We start from the raw sequence: 18,395 nt of genomic DNA, 5'->3' as shown, positions 1-18,395 counted from the left end.
TCCTGTGTAGGTTTCTTTGCCCAGTGTGTCCCATACATCTGGGGTGAATTCCTACAAGTGGAATTCAGAGCCCAGGACCCTAGCCCTAACCACTGGGTACCCCTGAGGGCTAGCCCGCCCCCCAAAAAGTTACACAAACATGGCTCTTCAGGGTTCCTGCCCTGACATCATCTAGATCCTAGGAATGACCACCCAGTCCCATCCTGAGCCTGCCACCACCTTCCATGCCTCGGGGCGCCCCTCCCTGCAGGGGATACCAGCTTGCTTGACCTCCTATCACACATCCTCAGACTATGTTTCTCCAGCCGTTGAATTTGTGTGTTACAATTGTTTTCAACCAACAAGCACTGAGTCTCTAGCAAGACCACGACCCCGCAATAGGCTCTATCCCAGATGCCTGCAGACTCCTTGCTGTGCTCCTTTGCTTCCCAAAGTTGAAACCAGTGCTCACAAAACAGTGTCATATTAGGTAACCGCCAAATTAGGTAGACACTGAAAATGTCTTTGGAGTTAGGGCGGAGGGAATAGAACAGCTGGTGAAGGTGGATCTGGAGATGGGCTTTCAAGCATGGAGGCTTTAGCTCGATTGCATCATTGTAGGTGGCGATATGAATGAATAGCCCGTTACTGGCAGGCACAGTGCTGTGCACAGAAAGCTGGTAGGTAGAGGTGCAGACCAAGGCCAAGACCGTGTTCTAGCTGAGCTGGGTTCCAACCCAAGTCTGTCTGGTCTTGCCTCCTGCCCCTCACTGCTCTCCCATGACCAGGTGCCCGCCCCCCTTGTTAGGACTAGTTGGCAGACTGGGGACCCCCCACTTGCATCCCTGGTCCCTTGGCTGATGGTTTCATTGTCATTCTAGGACTTCTGCCATGGGCAAGTGATGTGGCCGCCCCTGAGTGCCCTGCAGGTAAAGCTTGCTGAGCCTGGGCAGTCCTGCAAGCAGGTGTGTCAGGAGAAACAGCTCATCTGTGAGCCTTCCTTCTTCCAGCATCTCAACAAGGACAAGGACTTGCTGAAGTAAGTGCTGGAGCACGGGAGAGGCAGCTCAGCCTGCAGCTCGCCTCTGGGTCAGAGCTGGGTTGGGAGGGATGAGGTTTTCCTTTCTAGGCTCGTGGGCTGTTGGAATAAGATGTGGAAAAGGTTATAGCATGGTCCCACCGCCCCCCTCCACCCAGAGAAAGTTGGCCCAGCGCTTTTATTGTTAAGTAGATGAGGTCACCTGGCCTGCTGATATATTTAGAATTCGAATAGGGGTGTTTTGTTTGCATAAATAACGTGAAGTCGGGGCTTGGAGATGGCGGGAAGTGTTCTGTTTGCTAATTGGTACCCAAGAACCATGGGAGCCGAGATGGGCACAGAACCACAAGCACGGACAGACCCACCCCTGAGGTCCCCTGGCTGTAGCCAGGTCCCCAGAGTCAGGGAATCTGGAAGGAATGAAAAATACGGGCAGGGAGCTAGCACAGAACTGCCCGCAGCAAATTTCCCTGCCACCTTCCCCTCCTGCAGCCCCATCTCCTTTTGCACTTTATTCCAGCCCCTTTGAGGGTGTGAGCAAGCCTGGCTTTGCCGGGTCCCTGAGCAGGGGTGCAGGGGCAGCACTGGGATCACAGGCCAGACTGAGCCAGGAGGGACCTTCTCTATTGCTGGGATTTCTTTTCTCCTGCTGCTTGTGTTACTTGCAGTCACACCATTCATTTCCCTTTGCAGTGGCATTTTGAGTTTAGTGTTTGCACTTTGCAGATTTCCATGTGGAGTTTCTTCTGGCCTCTGACTCATGCCCCCTGTCAGCGCTGAATCGGTGCCCCGATATTTATCACACCCTCCCTGGGCCACAACCTGGTTAATTACCTGCCACCCCCTCCCAACCTTAAGAACTCTTAATGCGGTGTTTTCCCCTGAAGGATTTGCTCTCCCAACCCTAGATATTCCACACAGCTGTGGGTCTGCCCCAGTCTTTTTTTTTTTTTACATCTTTATTGGAGTATAATTGCTTTACATTGGCGTGTTAGTCTCTGCTTTATAACAAAGTGAATCAGTTATACATGTACATCTGTTCCCATATCCCTTCCCTCTTGCGTCTCCCTCCCTCCCACCCTCCCTATCCCAGCCCTCCAGGCGGTCACAAAGCACCGAGCTGATCTCCCTGTGCTATGCGGCTGCTTCCCACTATCCATCTACCTTACGTTTGGTACTGTATATATGTCCATGCCTCTCTCTCGCTTTGTCACAGCTTACCATTCCCCCTCCCCATATCCTCAAGTCCATTCTCAAGTAGGTCTGTGTCTTTATTCCTGTTTTACCCCTAGGTTCTTCATGACATTTTTTCTTCTTAGATTCCATATATATGCGTTAGCATACGGTATTTGTCTTTCTCTTTCTGACTTACTTCACTCTGTATGACAGACTCTAGGTCCATCCACCTCAGTACAAATAACTCAGTTTCGTTTCTTTTTATGGCTGAGTATTATTCCATTGTGTATATGTGCCCCAGTCTTGAAGAGGATGCTTAAGGAACAGAGTGGGGACTTCCCTGGAAGTCCAACGGTTAGGACTCCACGCTTCCACTGCAGGGGGCACGGGTTCGATCCCTGGTCAGGGAACTAAGATCCTGCATGCCGTACGCACCCCCACCCCAAAATAATAATAATAATAATAATAATAAGACACAGAGTGGACTCAGGGCTCGAGGCTTGCCGGTCCCTGTTCTGGCTTCACACCCTTTTAGAGCATGGCTGGCCATGGTGCTCATCCATGCCCAGTGGTCTGAGCTGGCCTCATCCTGCCTGTAAGTCTCATTACCTTCAAGTGTGGTATAAAACCCTTTTTAGAGAAAGAGTGTGGTCTCTAGCATCGCGCCTACAGGGATGCTCTCCTGAGTGGGGATGTGGGCGATGCTATTTCTTCTCGTTCTTTTTACGTGAAGACCTGGATCAGAGGTGGCCTCGATTCCACCATCAGAATAAAGGCCAGGCCAGCAGAGTCGGTTGGCAGCCTGCTCTGCAGCCAGTGAAGCCTTGTGAGAGGGAGCACTGGTCTGACGTCTATGGAAAGCCTCTGATGGTGCCAAAAACTTCCATCTCCAGAGCACGTATCCCAAATTCTAGGTCCGGGAGGAGCTGGCCACTCGCCCCTTTTGCAGACAGCTCCCGTAGCAAAGTGGCTTTCTGAGAACCCCGAGTGTCTCCCTCTGTTTGATCAGAAGTGTGGATGCACTGAGGGCAGACTACAGAGCGTCTACACAGAACTGTCTACGTGCAGCCCCTGCCCCAGCTCTGGAGGAGGGGACCCGGATGGGACCCTCAGCAGCACCGGCCTTCCTGGCCAGGCCGGAGGCGGGGCTCCCGGGGCTCGCTCTCTCTCAGAGAGCATGGGGCCCATCATAGCCCGCCCGTCTGCAGGCCCAAGGGCTAGGTACCGTGGAGGAACAGGACAGGGAGCCAAGGAACCAGTTTCCCCTGTCCCCATCAATGTCCTCACCTGTGACATGGGGACAGCCCGGGTAATGATGAGAGAAGATGCAGCTGGTGCTGCAGGCAGAGCAGAAAAGCCCTGTCTTGCAGAGAGCTTGGGCAGTGGGGCAGGCCCGAGGCCACCAGGCTGAGACCAGAAATGCCAGTGCCTTGCCACCTCCCTGCCCCGCCCCACCCTCTGCCGGCTTCCAAGCTGAGCCCAGGGAGCAGAAGGCCTTGTTACGGAGCGGCCGTGGGGTTACTAAACGCCCCTCCCACCCCATCCCCTTGTAGATATGTGGGTTTTCTTCCTAGGAGGCTGCCGTGAATGCTGAGTTTGCAGTAGAGCCGCCTGAAGTTAATTTTCTGTGCGCAGGAGCCCTGGTGAATACCTTGCGTCTGCATTTGTAAATACCGATAACGTCGTGATAGCCTGGCTCTCTGGCGCGTCTGTTGAAACCCTCTTCAGCGAGGCAGTCCTGGCTTATTCGTGTTCATGGCCAGTTAGCAGCGAGCTGCTGCTCTTCCTTCTCCAGCTTGGGGCCTGGCTCTCAGTTTAAGCTCCTCTCTGTCTTTGGGTGTCCCCGGCCTGTCCTTGCTCTGCACTGTGACTTGATGTGACTTAAGTAGAGCCCTTTGGAGCGTTCCGTGCTGTCGTCTTGAATCGGGGAGTCAGGCAGGACGTGGTGGGAGTGATGGAGAAGCGACCATGCACGGAGCATGCGTGATTCGGGTGGCACCCAACCTGACCCGGACCAGGGCCGGAGTGGCCGGAGGACAGAGGCCCCAGGAAGAGCCAGAGTCCAGGCTGGTGGGACCCAGGGCGGGCGCACCTCGGCTTCCAAAACGGGAACGTGCGTTAGCGGCCGGCTTCCTTTGTGATGTTGCGACCTTTACAAGTTGTACCTTCTGAAAGATTCATTTATTGAGTGTGGGTTGGTTGGTTTGAAGAACAGGAATTCTAAGCCATGAGGCCTGGACTGTGAGCACGTGGGCACCTTCGGAGCAGGGAGGTGGCCCTGAGTCAGAGTGGTGACGAGGGAGCTTGGGGAGACTTGGTGGATACGGGGCGGGGCTCAGGAGGATGGGGCGGGGGGCGGGGAAGGAGTAAGACCGGCCGGTGGACCCTGCTTCCATCCCTTCATCCTGAGTGGGTCTGCGTCAGGGGAAGGGTGGGCGGCTTCTCTCCTCTCAGGAAATAGGCAGGCCCACGGGAAGGGGGGCTTTGCCCTTCTCTTCTTCTTCAAGAGCTATAAACTCTACACTAAGGGCTGAGGGGCCTTGGAAGCCCCAGCTCCCATCCTGTGAGCGAAGCCACTGAGGCCAGCTGGAGAGAGGTGAGGACCACAGGGGCCCACAGAAAGGAGACAGCACAGTGTGCCACAGGTCTGAGCGGGGAGTGTGTGTGTGTGCGTGCACACGTGTGTGCGCCACAGACATCCCAGGAACAGAAAGGCAGAAACAGCCACACGCACGCCCTGAAGAGGCGAGGGACCATGGCAGAGCATGAGGATGTGCTCCAGCCATTGGGAAGGTCTCCTCGGTAACAGCTGAGGACTGTGGCTCACTAGCTCAGCAAGGATGCTGGAGGGGCCTTCCCGACCGCCTGGGGCTTGTGGGATGGAGATCTGCAGCTAACAGAAGGGAGAGCTCCCCAGGGTAGGGGGTTGGTTCACACCCATGGGTGGCTCTGGCGCCCCTCAGCTAAACCTCTGGGGAGCTGCCTGGGGACGGGTCCCCTGTGGCTCCGGGGACCAGCTGCTGCTTGAGTGCTTCGTGGTCATCTCTGGGCATCGGCCCTGGGCTGGCTGCTGCTGTTGCAGCCTCGTGGTCGTGGGCGTACATGCTCTCACCCCAGGAGGCCGGGCCTGGAGTCTGAGTCCAGGAGACGAGGGGCGGGAGGAGGGTTTCTTCCTGGCTCTTGACAATTCTCCCCCTGGCCCTGGGGTCTCAGATGAGTTGTGGAGATTTCCACGCTCCTGCCGAGCAGTGTACCAGGCAGATGGCTTGAGTTAAGACACAGCAGCTGCTGTAATTCGCCTAAATAAATAAATAGCATAAGCATAAATCTGGATCCCAACGCCACATTCCATATGGCAACTTTTCACGCACAGTGGAGCTCTGGAGAACCCCCCCCCCTTTTTTTTTTGCAGTACGTAGCCTCTCACTGTTGTGGCCTCTCCCGTTGCGGAGCACAGGCTCCGGACGCGCAGGCTCAGCGGCCATGGCTCACGGGCCCAGCCGCTCCACGGCATGTGGGATCTTCCCGGACCGGGGCACGAACCCGTGTCCCCTGCATCGGCAGGCAGACTCTCAACCACTGCGCCACCAGGGAAGCCCTGGAGACCCCTTTTTGTGTTGGCCAGGAGGAGTGTCCTGTGAAGGAGCTGGCTACGTAGCCCCTGTCTCTGACTCAGGTTTCCTGTAGGAAACCCATAAGACCTCCATGTCCCGCCCTCGCCATGCCCTCTGGGTCTCCCAGTTGGCTGACCTAACATCAAGGGGTATCGGGCCACTTAGAGAAGTCGCAGAGCTCCCTGGTGACTGCAGCAGCAAGATGGGCCGGCGCTGCCCTCCTGGGCACCGGGAGCCAGGCAGGCAGGCAGCCTCGGAGAGCTCACCAGAAGCCCCAGCAGATGCACTGGGAACCACCAGATTAACAATGGCAGGAGGGCAGGTGGGCCCCGGCAGTTAGTTGGCGGGAGGAAGACAAAAGAGGGCGCAGGAGTAATGGGGGCGCCACGTGCTCTTCCCCCGACACTTGGAGGCTTTCCAGAGGCAGCAGGAAACCTCAGGTTCCCCATCCAGACCCTCCCTATCGGCAAGAATCAAGACTTCCGTGAACAAAGCAAAACAGAGATGGTTGGCATGTGTGTAAATTCTCACTGTTGGGCAAGGGAGGAAGGTGGCATAGCCCAGCCAGCGTCTGCCAGGGCAGGGTGATGATGGTAATCATGGTAGTTCTCGCGTGTTGAATACTTCCCAGAGCGAGACTCTGCCAGCTGCTCTATAAGCATTAATTTAATCCCTGGACCTTCCCTGTGAGGTAAGGATTCTTCATCCCCTTTTCACAGAAGAGGAAACTGAGCCACAGAGAGGCTCAGTCATTGGTCCAGGGCCACACAGCTCATAAGAGATGAAGCCAGGACTCAAACCCAGATCTGTCTGGCCCTGCTATACCACCTTCTCTGAACTGGTCCCCACCAGCCGTGTGGGGTACAGGGGACAAGGTGGGTAGGACCCAGGTACCCCAGGTAAGAGGAGAACTTATGTGGCTCTTCTTTGAAATGAGGCCAACACTGTTGGAAACAGAAACATCCGGTTCTCCTTCACCCCCCGCCAGGCAGTGGTCCCAGGCTGAGAAAGCAAAGCCACAGGGGTCTCCAGCCCACAGAAAATTCACCTGTTGGGAGACTATGGCACAGGGGCAAGAACACAGACCTGGGATGATTCAGTCCCTGCTCTGCGCACCCAGAAACCTGCAGCTGGGGACGGGGCTGGGGCGGGGGTGTTACTATTGCCACTGTCATCCAAGGTCCAGTGACTCAGGTCCAGGACGGCACCTTCCCCATGAGACCGTCTGACTGCTGTCCAGTGGGGACTAAGGCCACATAACGGGTATCTTTAAGCCATTAATTGCGAAAATTAAATATAGTTTTAAAAAAACATGTAAATAATGCATATCTTTCCCCCAGTCTCACTCCTCAGAAGTAAACATTGTTAAGTCTTTAGTGTGTAGTCTTTCATGACTTCTCTCCCTCCCCTCTCCCTCCATCTCTCTTCCTCTCCCTCTCCCCCCATCTCTCTCTGTCACACACACACACACACACACACACACACACACACACTCTCTCTCTCTCTCTCTCTCTCTCTCTCTCTCTCTCTCTCTCTCTCTCTCTCTCTCTCTCCCCCCCCCCGCAACCCGTCCGTACACTTACTCAAGGACAGCTCTCATGCTAATGCTCGCATTTCCACCTCTCCTTTGTCAAGGGCTGCATGTAACTCTGATGGTACAGATGAACCATAGTTGATTCAGCCATTTCCCACTTGCTGAGTATTCAGGTTATTTCCAGTTTTTCTCCATTACAGACAGTGCTTCGCTAAGCAGCCTTGAACACATAGCCCCACGCACGTGTCCAGGCACACGCATGCCTTTCTCGAGCCTGGATTTCCAGAGGTGAGAGAATGGCTGCGTCAGAGGCTGGCTGACGTTTCATTTCTACTGCAGGAGCCCCGAACAAGCTACCCACGCCTCGGACGGTGGACAGGAGGCAGGGATGAGGACGACCCCTGCATCTCTAACCCCTTTCTCTTCCCCCACAAGGTACGAGGTGACCTGCCAAAGCTCTGAGATGGCCAAGGACATCGTGGTGCCCTCCTTCGACCCCAAGAACAAGCACTGTGTGTTTCAAGGTGACCTCCTGCTGTTCAGCTGTGCTGGCGCCCACCCCAGGCACCGGAGGATCTGCCCCTGCCGGGACTTCATCAAGGGCCAGGTGGCTCTCTGTAAAGACTGTCTCTAGCAGCCACCGGCTCGTCCCCGCATGCACTCTCCTGGGGAAGACGGTGGCTCCAGCCCAATCCGGGCAAGGCCGGCGGGTGGGCAGAAATCATTCGGGGACTCTCGCCAGAGCCTGAACTCTTTGGGCAGGAGGTCTCGACTTGGTATTGCTCCCGCTGTGGTCGGAGCATCACAGCGGAGTTCTCACCAAAACAAAACGAGAGTCGACATCAGGCCGGGAGCCTGGCTTCTCCCTGGCACAAATTCATTTTTAATTTTGGAGGAGCTACTGTAGGGAGACTGTCTGTGCAGCTGCTCCAGGGTAGAAAGAGAATTTCAAGATTCATTTAAATGAAACAAAACCAGAGGAGGAATTGAGCTAGTTGGGAAGAACTTCGTATGGGAACATTCCTAAACCCATTAACTTATTTATTTGGGAGGGAGGGAGGGGGAGCCGGGGAGGGCAGAGAGGGATTGATCACGTGTCTTGTAACTTCTTCGATTTTCCTCTGTTGGCCATCCACCTTCACTATAATATTACTACTGTCTGCTTCGGGCAGGGTGCACTGTGGGGTTGATGGCATGTAAGGGCAGCTATGGGGACCTAGCTCCTCGAAGTGGATGGTGGCAGAACAGAACAAATCTTGTGTGCTTGCCACACGGCAGCTAGGGCACAGGCAGCCCCTGGCGTGCGGGGATATGCCTGTGTGGTCCAGAGAGCCCACAGGGACCAAAGATGGGCTGCTTTGCAGCGAGAGGCTCCTTTTCTCCGTCCTACCCCATCCCCAGCTGAAAACACACTCGCACCGGCACCCGCACCCGCACCCACACCCACATACAACCTTGGCTGTAATTTCTGGTTCGGATGAAAAGAGCTACCCTTGGAGCTCTTGGAGGCCGTGCTCTTTCCCCCTTAAGAGAGTCGTCCTCGAGCTGAGATTTGGACAGGAGTGAAGCTGGTCCCTAAGAACCAGGAGCACCACCAGAGCTGGGTTCTAGATGGATGGGCTTGTGTTGTATTCCCTCTAATGTCTGATGTCACTGAAGTCCAGGGAATGGGGCTCTTGGTGAACTTGCAGGCCAGGATGCATGTGCAGTGTCCTGGCCACTCACCTGTGAGTGTGGGTGCGGCTTGCAAGGGGTAGGAATATGATGCTGGCTTTTACTCCAGGCACAAATATTTGTGGGGAACAGGGCGGGGTGAGCCGCTTGGCAGGTTGGACCAAACCGCGGAGACACCCCCCCCCCCGCTTTTGTGTGAGTTCCCTGGTCCTGCACACCTCCACCCTGTGCTTCAGTGCTGTGCGTGTAAGCGTGTGTGTTTCTGCGATGCCCCTGGCATCTCCGTACTGGTAAGAGTGAGCCCTCTTCTATCTCTGGCGGAATGTCCCCCTTATGAGCTGTCCCGTGATCCGTCCAGCCCCCTCACTCATGCTTCTGAGTGCCTTGGTCGCCGAGCAGAGCAGCTGGGCAAGGCTAATGGCCTGGGTGGGCCTTTGGGATGTGAGGTTAAAGTTAGAATTCTGCTTTCTGAGGACCAGAGGGAGTGTGGAGACTTGAGTTATGGGAAGTTAGATTCCGCCTGCTTCTAGATTCTTCTTGGGTGTAAATTTAATATCAAGCGCACAGCCAGCCTTTTTTTCTTAGACCCTCCGTGGGTCTTAATTGCACCTCCCGCCTTAGAGAATGGAGGGAGGGAGGGAGGGCAGCCAGGGTCTCCCCGACCCCATGGGTGGCCCACATGTGCCAGGGAGAATGCTGGCGGGGAGGTCTCTCTGCTCTGAGCGTGGATGCAGGGGCCCGCCCGTCACAACCTGGCTGAGAACAGCAACAAGGTTGGAGGGTGCGAGTGCCTGGGTGCTTTGAAGCTTTGCAAGGGCGGTTTCCTACAGTGGAAGGAAACAACTGCCATCCCTGCTGTGGGGAACTGCTTTTCCCTACAGATGGGACTCCTGGCTGCAGCCTCGCTAGCTAGGCAATTGGCTTGAGGGCCCAGACCTGCAATTCCTGGGCCGGTGCTGCCCTCTTCTGGGCTCTTCTAGGAGCTTCCAGTGCTGAGGACGTGAGTGCCAGTGTTTGACCAGCAGGGGGAGCAGGCGGACTGAGACCAGTTTTCCACTCTGCCAGATAAAGCCATTTTGCAAGAGAGAGCTGTTACAGCCAGCCCAGGAGCAAGGAAGTTGGAAAGCCCCGTTCTCAGAAAGATTCTGTGCAGGGCTTGTGTTCCAGAAGCTGCAGGGATTGTTTGCTGGCTGCCCCTGAGCTCAGGGACTCTCCGCCTTCTGGAGAATTCCTCTTCTCCACATCAGGACTCTCAGGTCAGGCAGCCAGGAGAGCACCTCCCCCATTTGAAGATTCCTGTGGCTTCCCCCCATTTCCAGTAATGGAAGTAAGCCAGAGCTCTCTGCCCGCAGGGCTACTGCTCCTGGGGCAAAGAAACCCACACTCCAGTTCTTGAGGGCATTATGAACAGAGGCAGCGACACTGAATGTATACTGGCTCTCAGGCCTCCACACACGTGGCCCCAGTCTGGTCAGCGACCCAAGAGGACATTGGGATAGGGACCTCCATCTGCCTTGCGCAGGAAGGGGTGCGATTCCTGCCTGCCCTGGGAGAGGAAGGCACCTCTCAGAGTGTGGGCTGGGAGCCTTCGATGGTTTTGCCAATGCCGATCTTAATAGAATCCTAAACCAATTAATTGGTAATTGATGACAATTCCACAGGGAGAGAAATCCCCAATCAGGATTAGTGTCTTCTTGTGCTCTGAGCATCTCTCATTTCTTGCCTGGTCTTTAGTTTTCGTCATTTTTTTCCTAAAAGATTTGGGTGTTTTTTTTTTTTTTCCTCCACTGTGATACTAAGTTCTTAAAAAAAAAACTCAAGGGAAAACATATAATTTATTAAAGGAGAGAAAGCTTTCCTTTGAAATGTAAAGACTTTCGGGAATAAAAGTTCCTGAAAGGGGAAACACTTCTCATGCCAGTAAACACCTCATTTATTTCTTGTATGTAATTCGATTTGCACACGTACAATTGGAGAAGCTTTTTGCATTTTTGCTTAGATTGGGTTTTGTCACTGCTTATAGTTTACTTTTTGTGTGTTTTGCTGTTATGTTTGGAGATATTTCTTTGGTGATATTTATTTTTTCTGAGGTGCCTTTTCACTTTTCTTTGGGGTTGGTTTTTGGAATGTGGGGTTGGTTTTTGGAATCTGGGTTTTGTTGAAGGAAGCTAGCAGACTCCTCCAGCTTGGAGATAGGACGTGCCCTGGCATCACTGAGGGCAACTCAGGCTGGGCGCCGGAAATGCCCTCCAAGCCCCCCCTGGGCCACAGTGTAGGGGCACATACACCCCTGTGAAGCCATGAGAACCCCCAAGAAAAGGTCTGACTTCCTCCAGGCCAGCCCATAGGTTCCCAGGCTGCTCAGCCAGGTCTTTGGGTTTGTTTGGGGACTGCTGGTTGCCACGTGCCACCCCGGGAGCTTGGTGAGGTCTGGCCGCAGCAGAAGACCAGCCCTACCTGAGGGGTTGCACTGAAGGGAAGCAGGCCCTGCTGAACCTCATGGAAGCACTGGCCCCAAACCACTTCATCTGGTTAGCAGGATGAAGGGGAAGAAATACGCACCCCCTTTTTTTGTTTCTTTGGCAAACGTGGGGTTCGCTAAAAGTGACTACTCAGCTTCCCGGTAAGCTCACTTTGGGGTGCCCCAGTGCAGCTCACTGGTAGTGAAGCCACGAGTGTGACCAGGTAGACAGAAACTCTTCTGTTTATGGGTGGATTTGTGCTTTTTAGACCAGACCAAGGCAGGCCACCCCGTTCTCCGAGGTGGTTTACCTAGATTGTGTATTTAATGGGGACATTGCCACCCTCTCCCATGCCCCCCCAATTCTTGATTTTAAAAAAAGGTCTGTTAACGACAGGCTCTGTTGTGTTACTCTCCCAAGCCTGGAATGTTTTATTTATTGAAAACTATTTTCACTTCCACACTGGCTTCATTCTAACCCCGTCCATCCCTCTGGGGCTGCAGAGCACCGTCATGTGCAGAGGTGGATGGATGTGGAGAGATGCAGGCTTCCTTAGGAAGGTAGGAATGTCCTAAAGCAGAGGGTGGGGTCCTTTCCTTCTTGTGGGCTTCAACAAAAAAATGGAAAACCAAGTTTTTACAGCAAAAGGCCAAATTAGCTGTCTAGTGTCTGATGCAGAAAAAAACTACCCTAGCTTTCTTAGCACTTAGGGTTTTTGTGAGGATTCAGTTTAGCAGTGAATTAGCAGTGTTTAGCAGTGTCTGGCATAGAGTAAGCCCTAGTAAATGTTAAATATTGTTATTCGCCTTTCATAATATTCGAGGAAAAAAAGAGCTGAGCTCATTTCCTATCCTTGATTCAAAAGTAATACCTATGGGAGAATACTCCCAAGTTGATGGAATGTTGTAGGACGTAGTGGTGGAAGATACCTGAGTCCTGTGTCCACCCTGCTGGTTAAAATGCACTGACTGGAAAATATGCCTGACTTCAGCCCCAGATGGAACTGGGCCGCAAGAACTGAACATAAGAGGGTGACCTCTGGCCACATGCTGGACCGCACCCCACTCTTATCTTCTGGACCCTTCCAGGGTTTTTCCTTGCAGAACGTGGTGAGCTGGAAATTGAATTCTCTGACAGACTGTCCCCTTAAAGTTACCCATCTTCCTCTGAAATGCAATGATAGAGGCGTTTCTGTTTTTTATTGAAGGGGAAGGGAATGACCAATTGAACTTAATCGCTCCCCAGGAAGCCCCTTTTGGCGCCCCCTGCTGGCCAGGGTGGCTCCTGCACTGTCCAGCCCAAGAGGATCAGACTCCCAGGCTGGTTAGTTGTCACGTTTCTCTCACATTAAAGGTTATTCTATGGGGGTGGCGGGGGCGTTTTCAGAGCTCCAAGAGGCTGCTCGGAGCTTAATAATGTTTTCCCAGATCACCTGAATGTCAGTTCGCTTTTTGGGGGGGGGGGGGCGGGGTTTCAGCCTCTTGCTTCCTTGGATAGGTTTAGAGTTTTATCTCCTCTCCTATTTTGGCCCTATTCTGCATAGATTGCATTTGTGGAAAATGGAGGAATATGTTGGAGTCTGGTGTCTTTTTCAGATCCTTTGGATTCTCTTCAGCTGAATCAGCAGTCATTTAAGATTGGGATTTACCTTCTTCAAAGCATCATTTCATCTATTTTTCCCAGATCTTGTGGAGCCTTCAGATTACCCCCCAGCCCCCTGCATCCGGTGAGGCATGACAAAGGGACGCAAGGGCAGCCGTGCGCTCGTGCGTCGGGCAGGGCCCCGTCTGGGTCCGTGGGTGGGGGGCAAGGGTAGTCCTGGAGGCTCAGAGCCTTTGCGGTCCTGGAGGGCTCCCTGGGCCAGCCGGCCAGGAACCTAGCAGAGGCAGCCACCTCTGGCACAGCTGAGATGGAGCAGATGTGGGACGCCTTTGCTCACCGGCCTGCCCAGGTATGAACAGAACGAACAAGAGCGGAACGGTCTATGCCAAAGGGGATGGTGACGTCCTTTCTGCTGTAGTTGCTGTCACAGCCTTGGTGTCTGTAAGCTAATGGCCATTCGCATCTGTGTGTTCAGCCAGCTCCTGGTACAACCATTTTCTACTGTTCACTTCTGGGGTTAAGTAGTGCGGGGTTCTGCAAATAAGGCGTTGCTGTCAAATGTACTGTACCGGCGTAGAGAGCACTGCTTTGTTTTCCACTGTTGTAGAGAAAACTAGGGAGAACTTTATTTTTCAATAAACTTTTCTTGTGTGACAGATGGAAGTGATTTGGGGGCGGGGCGGGTGGGTACCAGGGCGCCAGCAGGACCCCGTCCAGCTGCATCCCCCAGCGGTGGCAGCCACTGACGGCGTTTCACCGTTTGCAGGTACACTGCCAAAAATGCTGATAGGAAGGTAGGTTTAAGGGATTGGGGAGGTGGGGGCTCACTATGGAACCGCCTTTCCCTTGTATCATCACACCCACCAGTACTAATTGCCGAGCACTCTTCCTGCCCTCCGCTCACCTAGAAGGGAACTGAGTTGGCAAGTAGACTGTCGTTTGTTTTGTAGTAACTGTACTAACATCAGACGTTTAAACATCTTGAAGGATAGCCAGCCCTTAGGCTATCGAGGGCTCAGTAGACCTGGAACATGTTGCCCCACTGCAGAAAGAGCACTTTGACCCCAGGGCTCAGTGTGGTTAGGCACAGGCCCTGGGAACAAGGAAGTTCAAGTTCATGCTCCCACCAGGGGCTTGTGGGGATGGTGGAGGGCCGTGGTGCAGCCTCTCCGAAGCTGGTGAACCTTCTGGTCGCTGCCCCGAGCAGAGACACCATGGGAGACAGCCGGCGTGTTTGATGGAACACACGTCCCCAAGGAAGGTGAGCATAACTTGAGTGCCTAAGTTTGGGGGATGCCATGGCATAGCTGCCACAATGGGAACTGTATTAAACAGTAAATACAGGGAGAAAACCTGCAGAAAAGAAACCTATTGAATCTTGCGTTTCCCAGACCTGGACCGTGTCCATCTTTTCTGTGCAGCGTGGTAACTAACAGCCCATAGAATATGCCTCAAAATGCCGTTGGTTTAATCGGATGCTTTCAGCATGCCTTTCTCTCCAAGGTCAGCGACCTCTTAGAAAGGACCACACCACCTCCCCTTCCCCGGCCTAAGGTAGCTGGGGGGCGGGGGAGGCGGGTCAACTCCAGGCACCACCACATGGACATATGTGGCTACTCTCTCTCTTCCCCTCCCTGAGCGGGGTGTGAGCCTGATTCCCCCTCCCGCCCCGACACCCCATGCTTCACCCACAGCAGTGACAACCTTCACCTCCCCATACCGTACAAAACAAGTCAAGGTTTATTGGTCACCGTCGCCCGGACAAGCAGCAGTGCTAGAGGTACAGAATGTTGCGTCTGGGGAGACAGTTTCTGTGTGTGTGTCTTTAACAGAATCTACGCCTAACGCTGCATAAACCGAGAACAGCTTGTTCCTTACGACGTGAACAGACTGTAGTGTACCATTACCACTTCACACAGCATATAGATACATATATGGATAGATTATATAATTATTTATTACAAATAAACTGTAGTTTCATACCTCTCCAAAAGGGATCCTGTGTTTACACGTACGTTCGGGTCCTGAACGTACAAGGAAGGGTCAGGGGCTGAGTTCGACCATGCAAAAGCTCACACATCTATCACGAAGCACTTTAAAAATAGAATGGTCTCCTCCTTTAGAACACATCTGGTGTTTAGATTGAGGATTAGTAAAACAGTATGAAATGAATGAAATACACGGACAGAAATTAGGAAGTGGTAAAGGGGTGAGGGACCAAAGGGTACGGTCTTCTCTTAAAATCTTTCAGGAGACTCCGGGCCCACGTGGAGGACCGAGGAGGTGGGTCTGGGGAGCTGCTCTCCATTTGAGGCTGGGAGCACCACAGAGGCATTCCACCAAGCAGACATCGTATCCTCCCCACACGAACCTTTTTACTGCAGAAGATGGCAAAGGTCAGTCCTCCCGCCGGAGACGGGGTCCTGCTCCGTGCTCATGGATGGTCCTGCGGTGTTTGGCGGGGGCGGTGCAGGGAAGCAGAGCAGTCCGACCTGCTGGGGAGACCTGGTTCCCGTGAGCACAAAGAAAGTGAACGTTCAGTTAAGCATCAGTACCGTCTGCCTGCATGGAAACCTCTGGTGGTCCTGACAGTCCTCATGCGGATGCAGGGCAGCCGGCCCCGGCTACCTTCACTCAAACATCTCGTAGTGGCGCGTCTGCCTCACCCTGGGCACCATGTCGATGAGAAGCCTGCAAAGAGAGAGGCCGGTCACCCCAACACAGACCCTCCGCAGCTCTGGGCTTGCGCACTTGGAAAACAGATGGGGGCTTTCTGTTTGTTTTTTTATAAATATAATTCACACCCTATAGAATTCCTACAATTCAGCGGGTTTTAGTACAGGCAACCATCACACCCACCTAATTCCAGAACATTTTCATCGCCCCCCCAAAAGAAACCCCATGCCCTCTAGCGGTCACTCCCCACCCCATCTCCCCCTGACAACCACTAACGTACTGTCAGTCTCCATGGGTTTGCCTGTTGGGGGTAGTTCTATAAGTGGAATCATTCAAGATGCAGCCTCTGGTAACTGGTTTCTTTCGTTGGGCGTGTTTTCGAGGTTCATCCATCTATCAGTAGCATGAATCGGTATTTCATTCTTTTTATGGCTGAATAAATACTCCACTGCATAGCTCTACCACATTTTATTTATCCATTCATCAGTTAATGGACGTTTGGGTTCTTTAAAACTCGCATACGTTGGGCATACGAGTTGTCTCTACTTTTTTGCCCACTGTGAATAATGCCACTATGAATGTTCATGCATAGGTGTTTGCGTGGATGTGAGTTTTCGTTTCGCTGGAGTATATACCAAAGGGTGGGAATGCTGGGCCAAATGGGGGCTCTGTGTTTAACATTTTGAGGAACTGCTAAACTATCCCCAAAGCGGCTAACAATTTACATTCCCACGGGCAAGATACGGAGGTTCCAATTTCTCCACATTCTCACCAACTCTTACTGTCTCTCTCTTTCATTATAGCCATCGTAGTGGGAGAGAGGAGGCATGTTAGCATTTAAAAGCTCAGCACCTTTGAGAAACTTCTCTTTTCAAAGGCCGACTCCAGCCTAGATGCTGGATGCAGAGCCAGCGATGCCTGCTGGGCACTTCTTCAGTGAGAGGCCTCAGGCTGGGCTAGAACCAACTCTACGTGGAGCCCTTCTGCACCGAGTCCGTTTTGTAAAAAGTTCTCTAAGTGTGAGGTCCTGGCATCTGTATAGCACACGGCAGAGGGGACTTTAAGGGTGAGGAAACCCCCACCCCACAAACGCCTCCCTGGTGCATCATCACGACCCTCACTATAGAGAAAGAAAGGGGCACAAATCTTTAGGCACGAAGGGTTAGAAAGGGAGGACCATTCAGTGAACTAGAAAGACAGCAGACAAAAGCGGACCCTTTGTGACTGAAAGCCTAGGCCCCTGGTCCAAGACCTTGCCTCACCAGAGTATGTGACGGCTGCAGGAGGCTTTTCCAGTCTCCTGACTTCCCCCGGGGGGCAGGAGGGTCACAGGTACAAGACATGATTGTCAGGGGTGGGGAACATAGCCCCCGTGGCCGCCCAGAGAGCAAAGAGGAAACAGCACTTACTTGATCCCGTAGGCGAATATGGTGAGGCCGATCAGCACTCCGATGCTGCCGTCCAGGTACCAGACCGCCGAGTTGTGCTTGAACACCTCGGCGCTCAGAAGAATGGAGAAGCCCATCACAGCCCCCACGAGGGAGTTAAACCCTGGAAGAGAAGCAGAGAGGGGCTGAGGGCAGTGCCCAGTGAACTTGCTTAGCCGCCAGGAAAACTACCCAAACGCCAGGCATGCCTCTGCATCCTGGAACGTGTACTGGAAGGGATGTTCCAGAAGCACTTCTCGGGTGATAGCCACCACCTCAGACACCCGCATGGTTTGACAAGTCTCTGCTCACATGTCACCAGAGGCCTCCCTGGATGGAGCTGTCACCCTCACCGTCCATCCCCTGCCGGCCACCATGCCCAAGTGACAGCCTGTGTATGGTTCATGTCTTCCTCCCATGCCCCAGGAACACAGGTCTCCAGAGGGGCAGGGGCACCAGGCCTGCCAAACACACAGGGGACATTCAATCGTCAGTGACTCACATCTGTCCAGTGTCTGCTGGGCAAGTACAGAGCTGGGATCGTCTCAACTCTGTGAAGTCAGATTATCACCCTCGTTTTACCAATGAGAAAACGAAGCTGAGCAGAGTGAGTGAGGTTTAATAAACTGACTGGGGTTAGACAGGTTGAGAGGATGCAGGGCCGGGATTCTACCTGAACCCATGTTCTTTCTCTGCCATGTCTCCTAAGTCACCCAAGGATTTTTCACTCTCCGGGAAGGAAATGCAAAGACTAGGATTAGCTACCTGGTTGCAGAAAGGGCAATCCAACCAGAACTGGAGCTAACAGACATCGATCACCGTCTCCTTTCACGCATGTCACCTTCAGTGGGTCCCCATGACTGAGGCATTGCACTTCCAGTCTACCTGTGGGTTTTCCAAGGTCACATGGGAAGGGAATGGTTTAGAGGGGCTCCTGGGGTCTCGCCGTGCTGTGAGCCACAAGGCTCTTAGCCTGCCCCAGCAAAACTGGGGCCTGAGAGCACCTGCAGGTCCACGCTGCCTGGTGGTCCCCTGGCAGCTGCCCATGCAGGCCAGTAACCTCTCCGACAGCAGGCCTGCTCCGTTCCCTGGCAACTCCACCTGGGTAAAGGTGTCATGCTTCTGCTGAATAACCTTAAATGCATTCACTGTGGGCTGTACCTCTGCGGGGGTGTGGGGTGTTCTAAATGAGGAGAGGAAGAAGAGTGTAGG

The 18,395-nt window shown here is 53.5% G+C and overlaps 2 protein-coding genes across 6 annotated transcripts in view; one reads left to right on the top strand and one right to left on the bottom strand.

Moving 5' to 3' along the window:
* The window catches only part of MGAT5 (alpha-1,6-mannosylglycoprotein 6-beta-N-acetylglucosaminyltransferase), a 374,514-nt gene extending 360,780 nt beyond the window's left edge, over positions 1-13,734 (top strand). For all 5 annotated transcript variants that reach the window (XM_081243158.1, XM_081243161.1, XM_081243160.1 and 2 more), the window contains 2 exons: positions 861-1,018; positions 7,778-13,734. In XM_081243158.1, coding sequence (XP_081099284.1) covers positions 861-1,018; positions 7,778-7,976 — 357 coding nt within the window. In that variant the 3' untranslated portion in view covers positions 7,977-13,734. The remainder of the gene's footprint in view (positions 1-860; positions 1,019-7,777) is intronic.
* Positions 13,735-14,818: 1,084 nt separating this feature from the next.
* The window catches only part of TMEM163 (transmembrane protein 163), a gene marked incomplete at its 5' end in the record, with an annotated part of 256,482 nt that continues 252,905 nt past the window's right edge, over positions 14,819-18,395 (bottom strand). The window contains 2 exons of the mRNA XM_081242263.1: positions 14,819-15,771; positions 17,166-17,307. Of these exons, the coding sequence (XP_081098389.1) occupies positions 15,711-15,771; positions 17,166-17,307 (203 nt within the window). The 3' untranslated portion in view covers positions 14,819-15,710. The remainder of the gene's footprint in view (positions 15,772-17,165; positions 17,308-18,395) is intronic.

This window comes from Mesoplodon bidens (genome assembly GCF_964165515.1).
Source record: "Mesoplodon bidens genome assembly, chromosome: 8".
NCBI classification, from domain to species: Eukaryota; Metazoa; Chordata; class Mammalia; order Artiodactyla; family Ziphiidae; genus Mesoplodon; species Mesoplodon bidens.
This window is presented reverse-complemented; position numbering and strand designations above follow the sequence as displayed.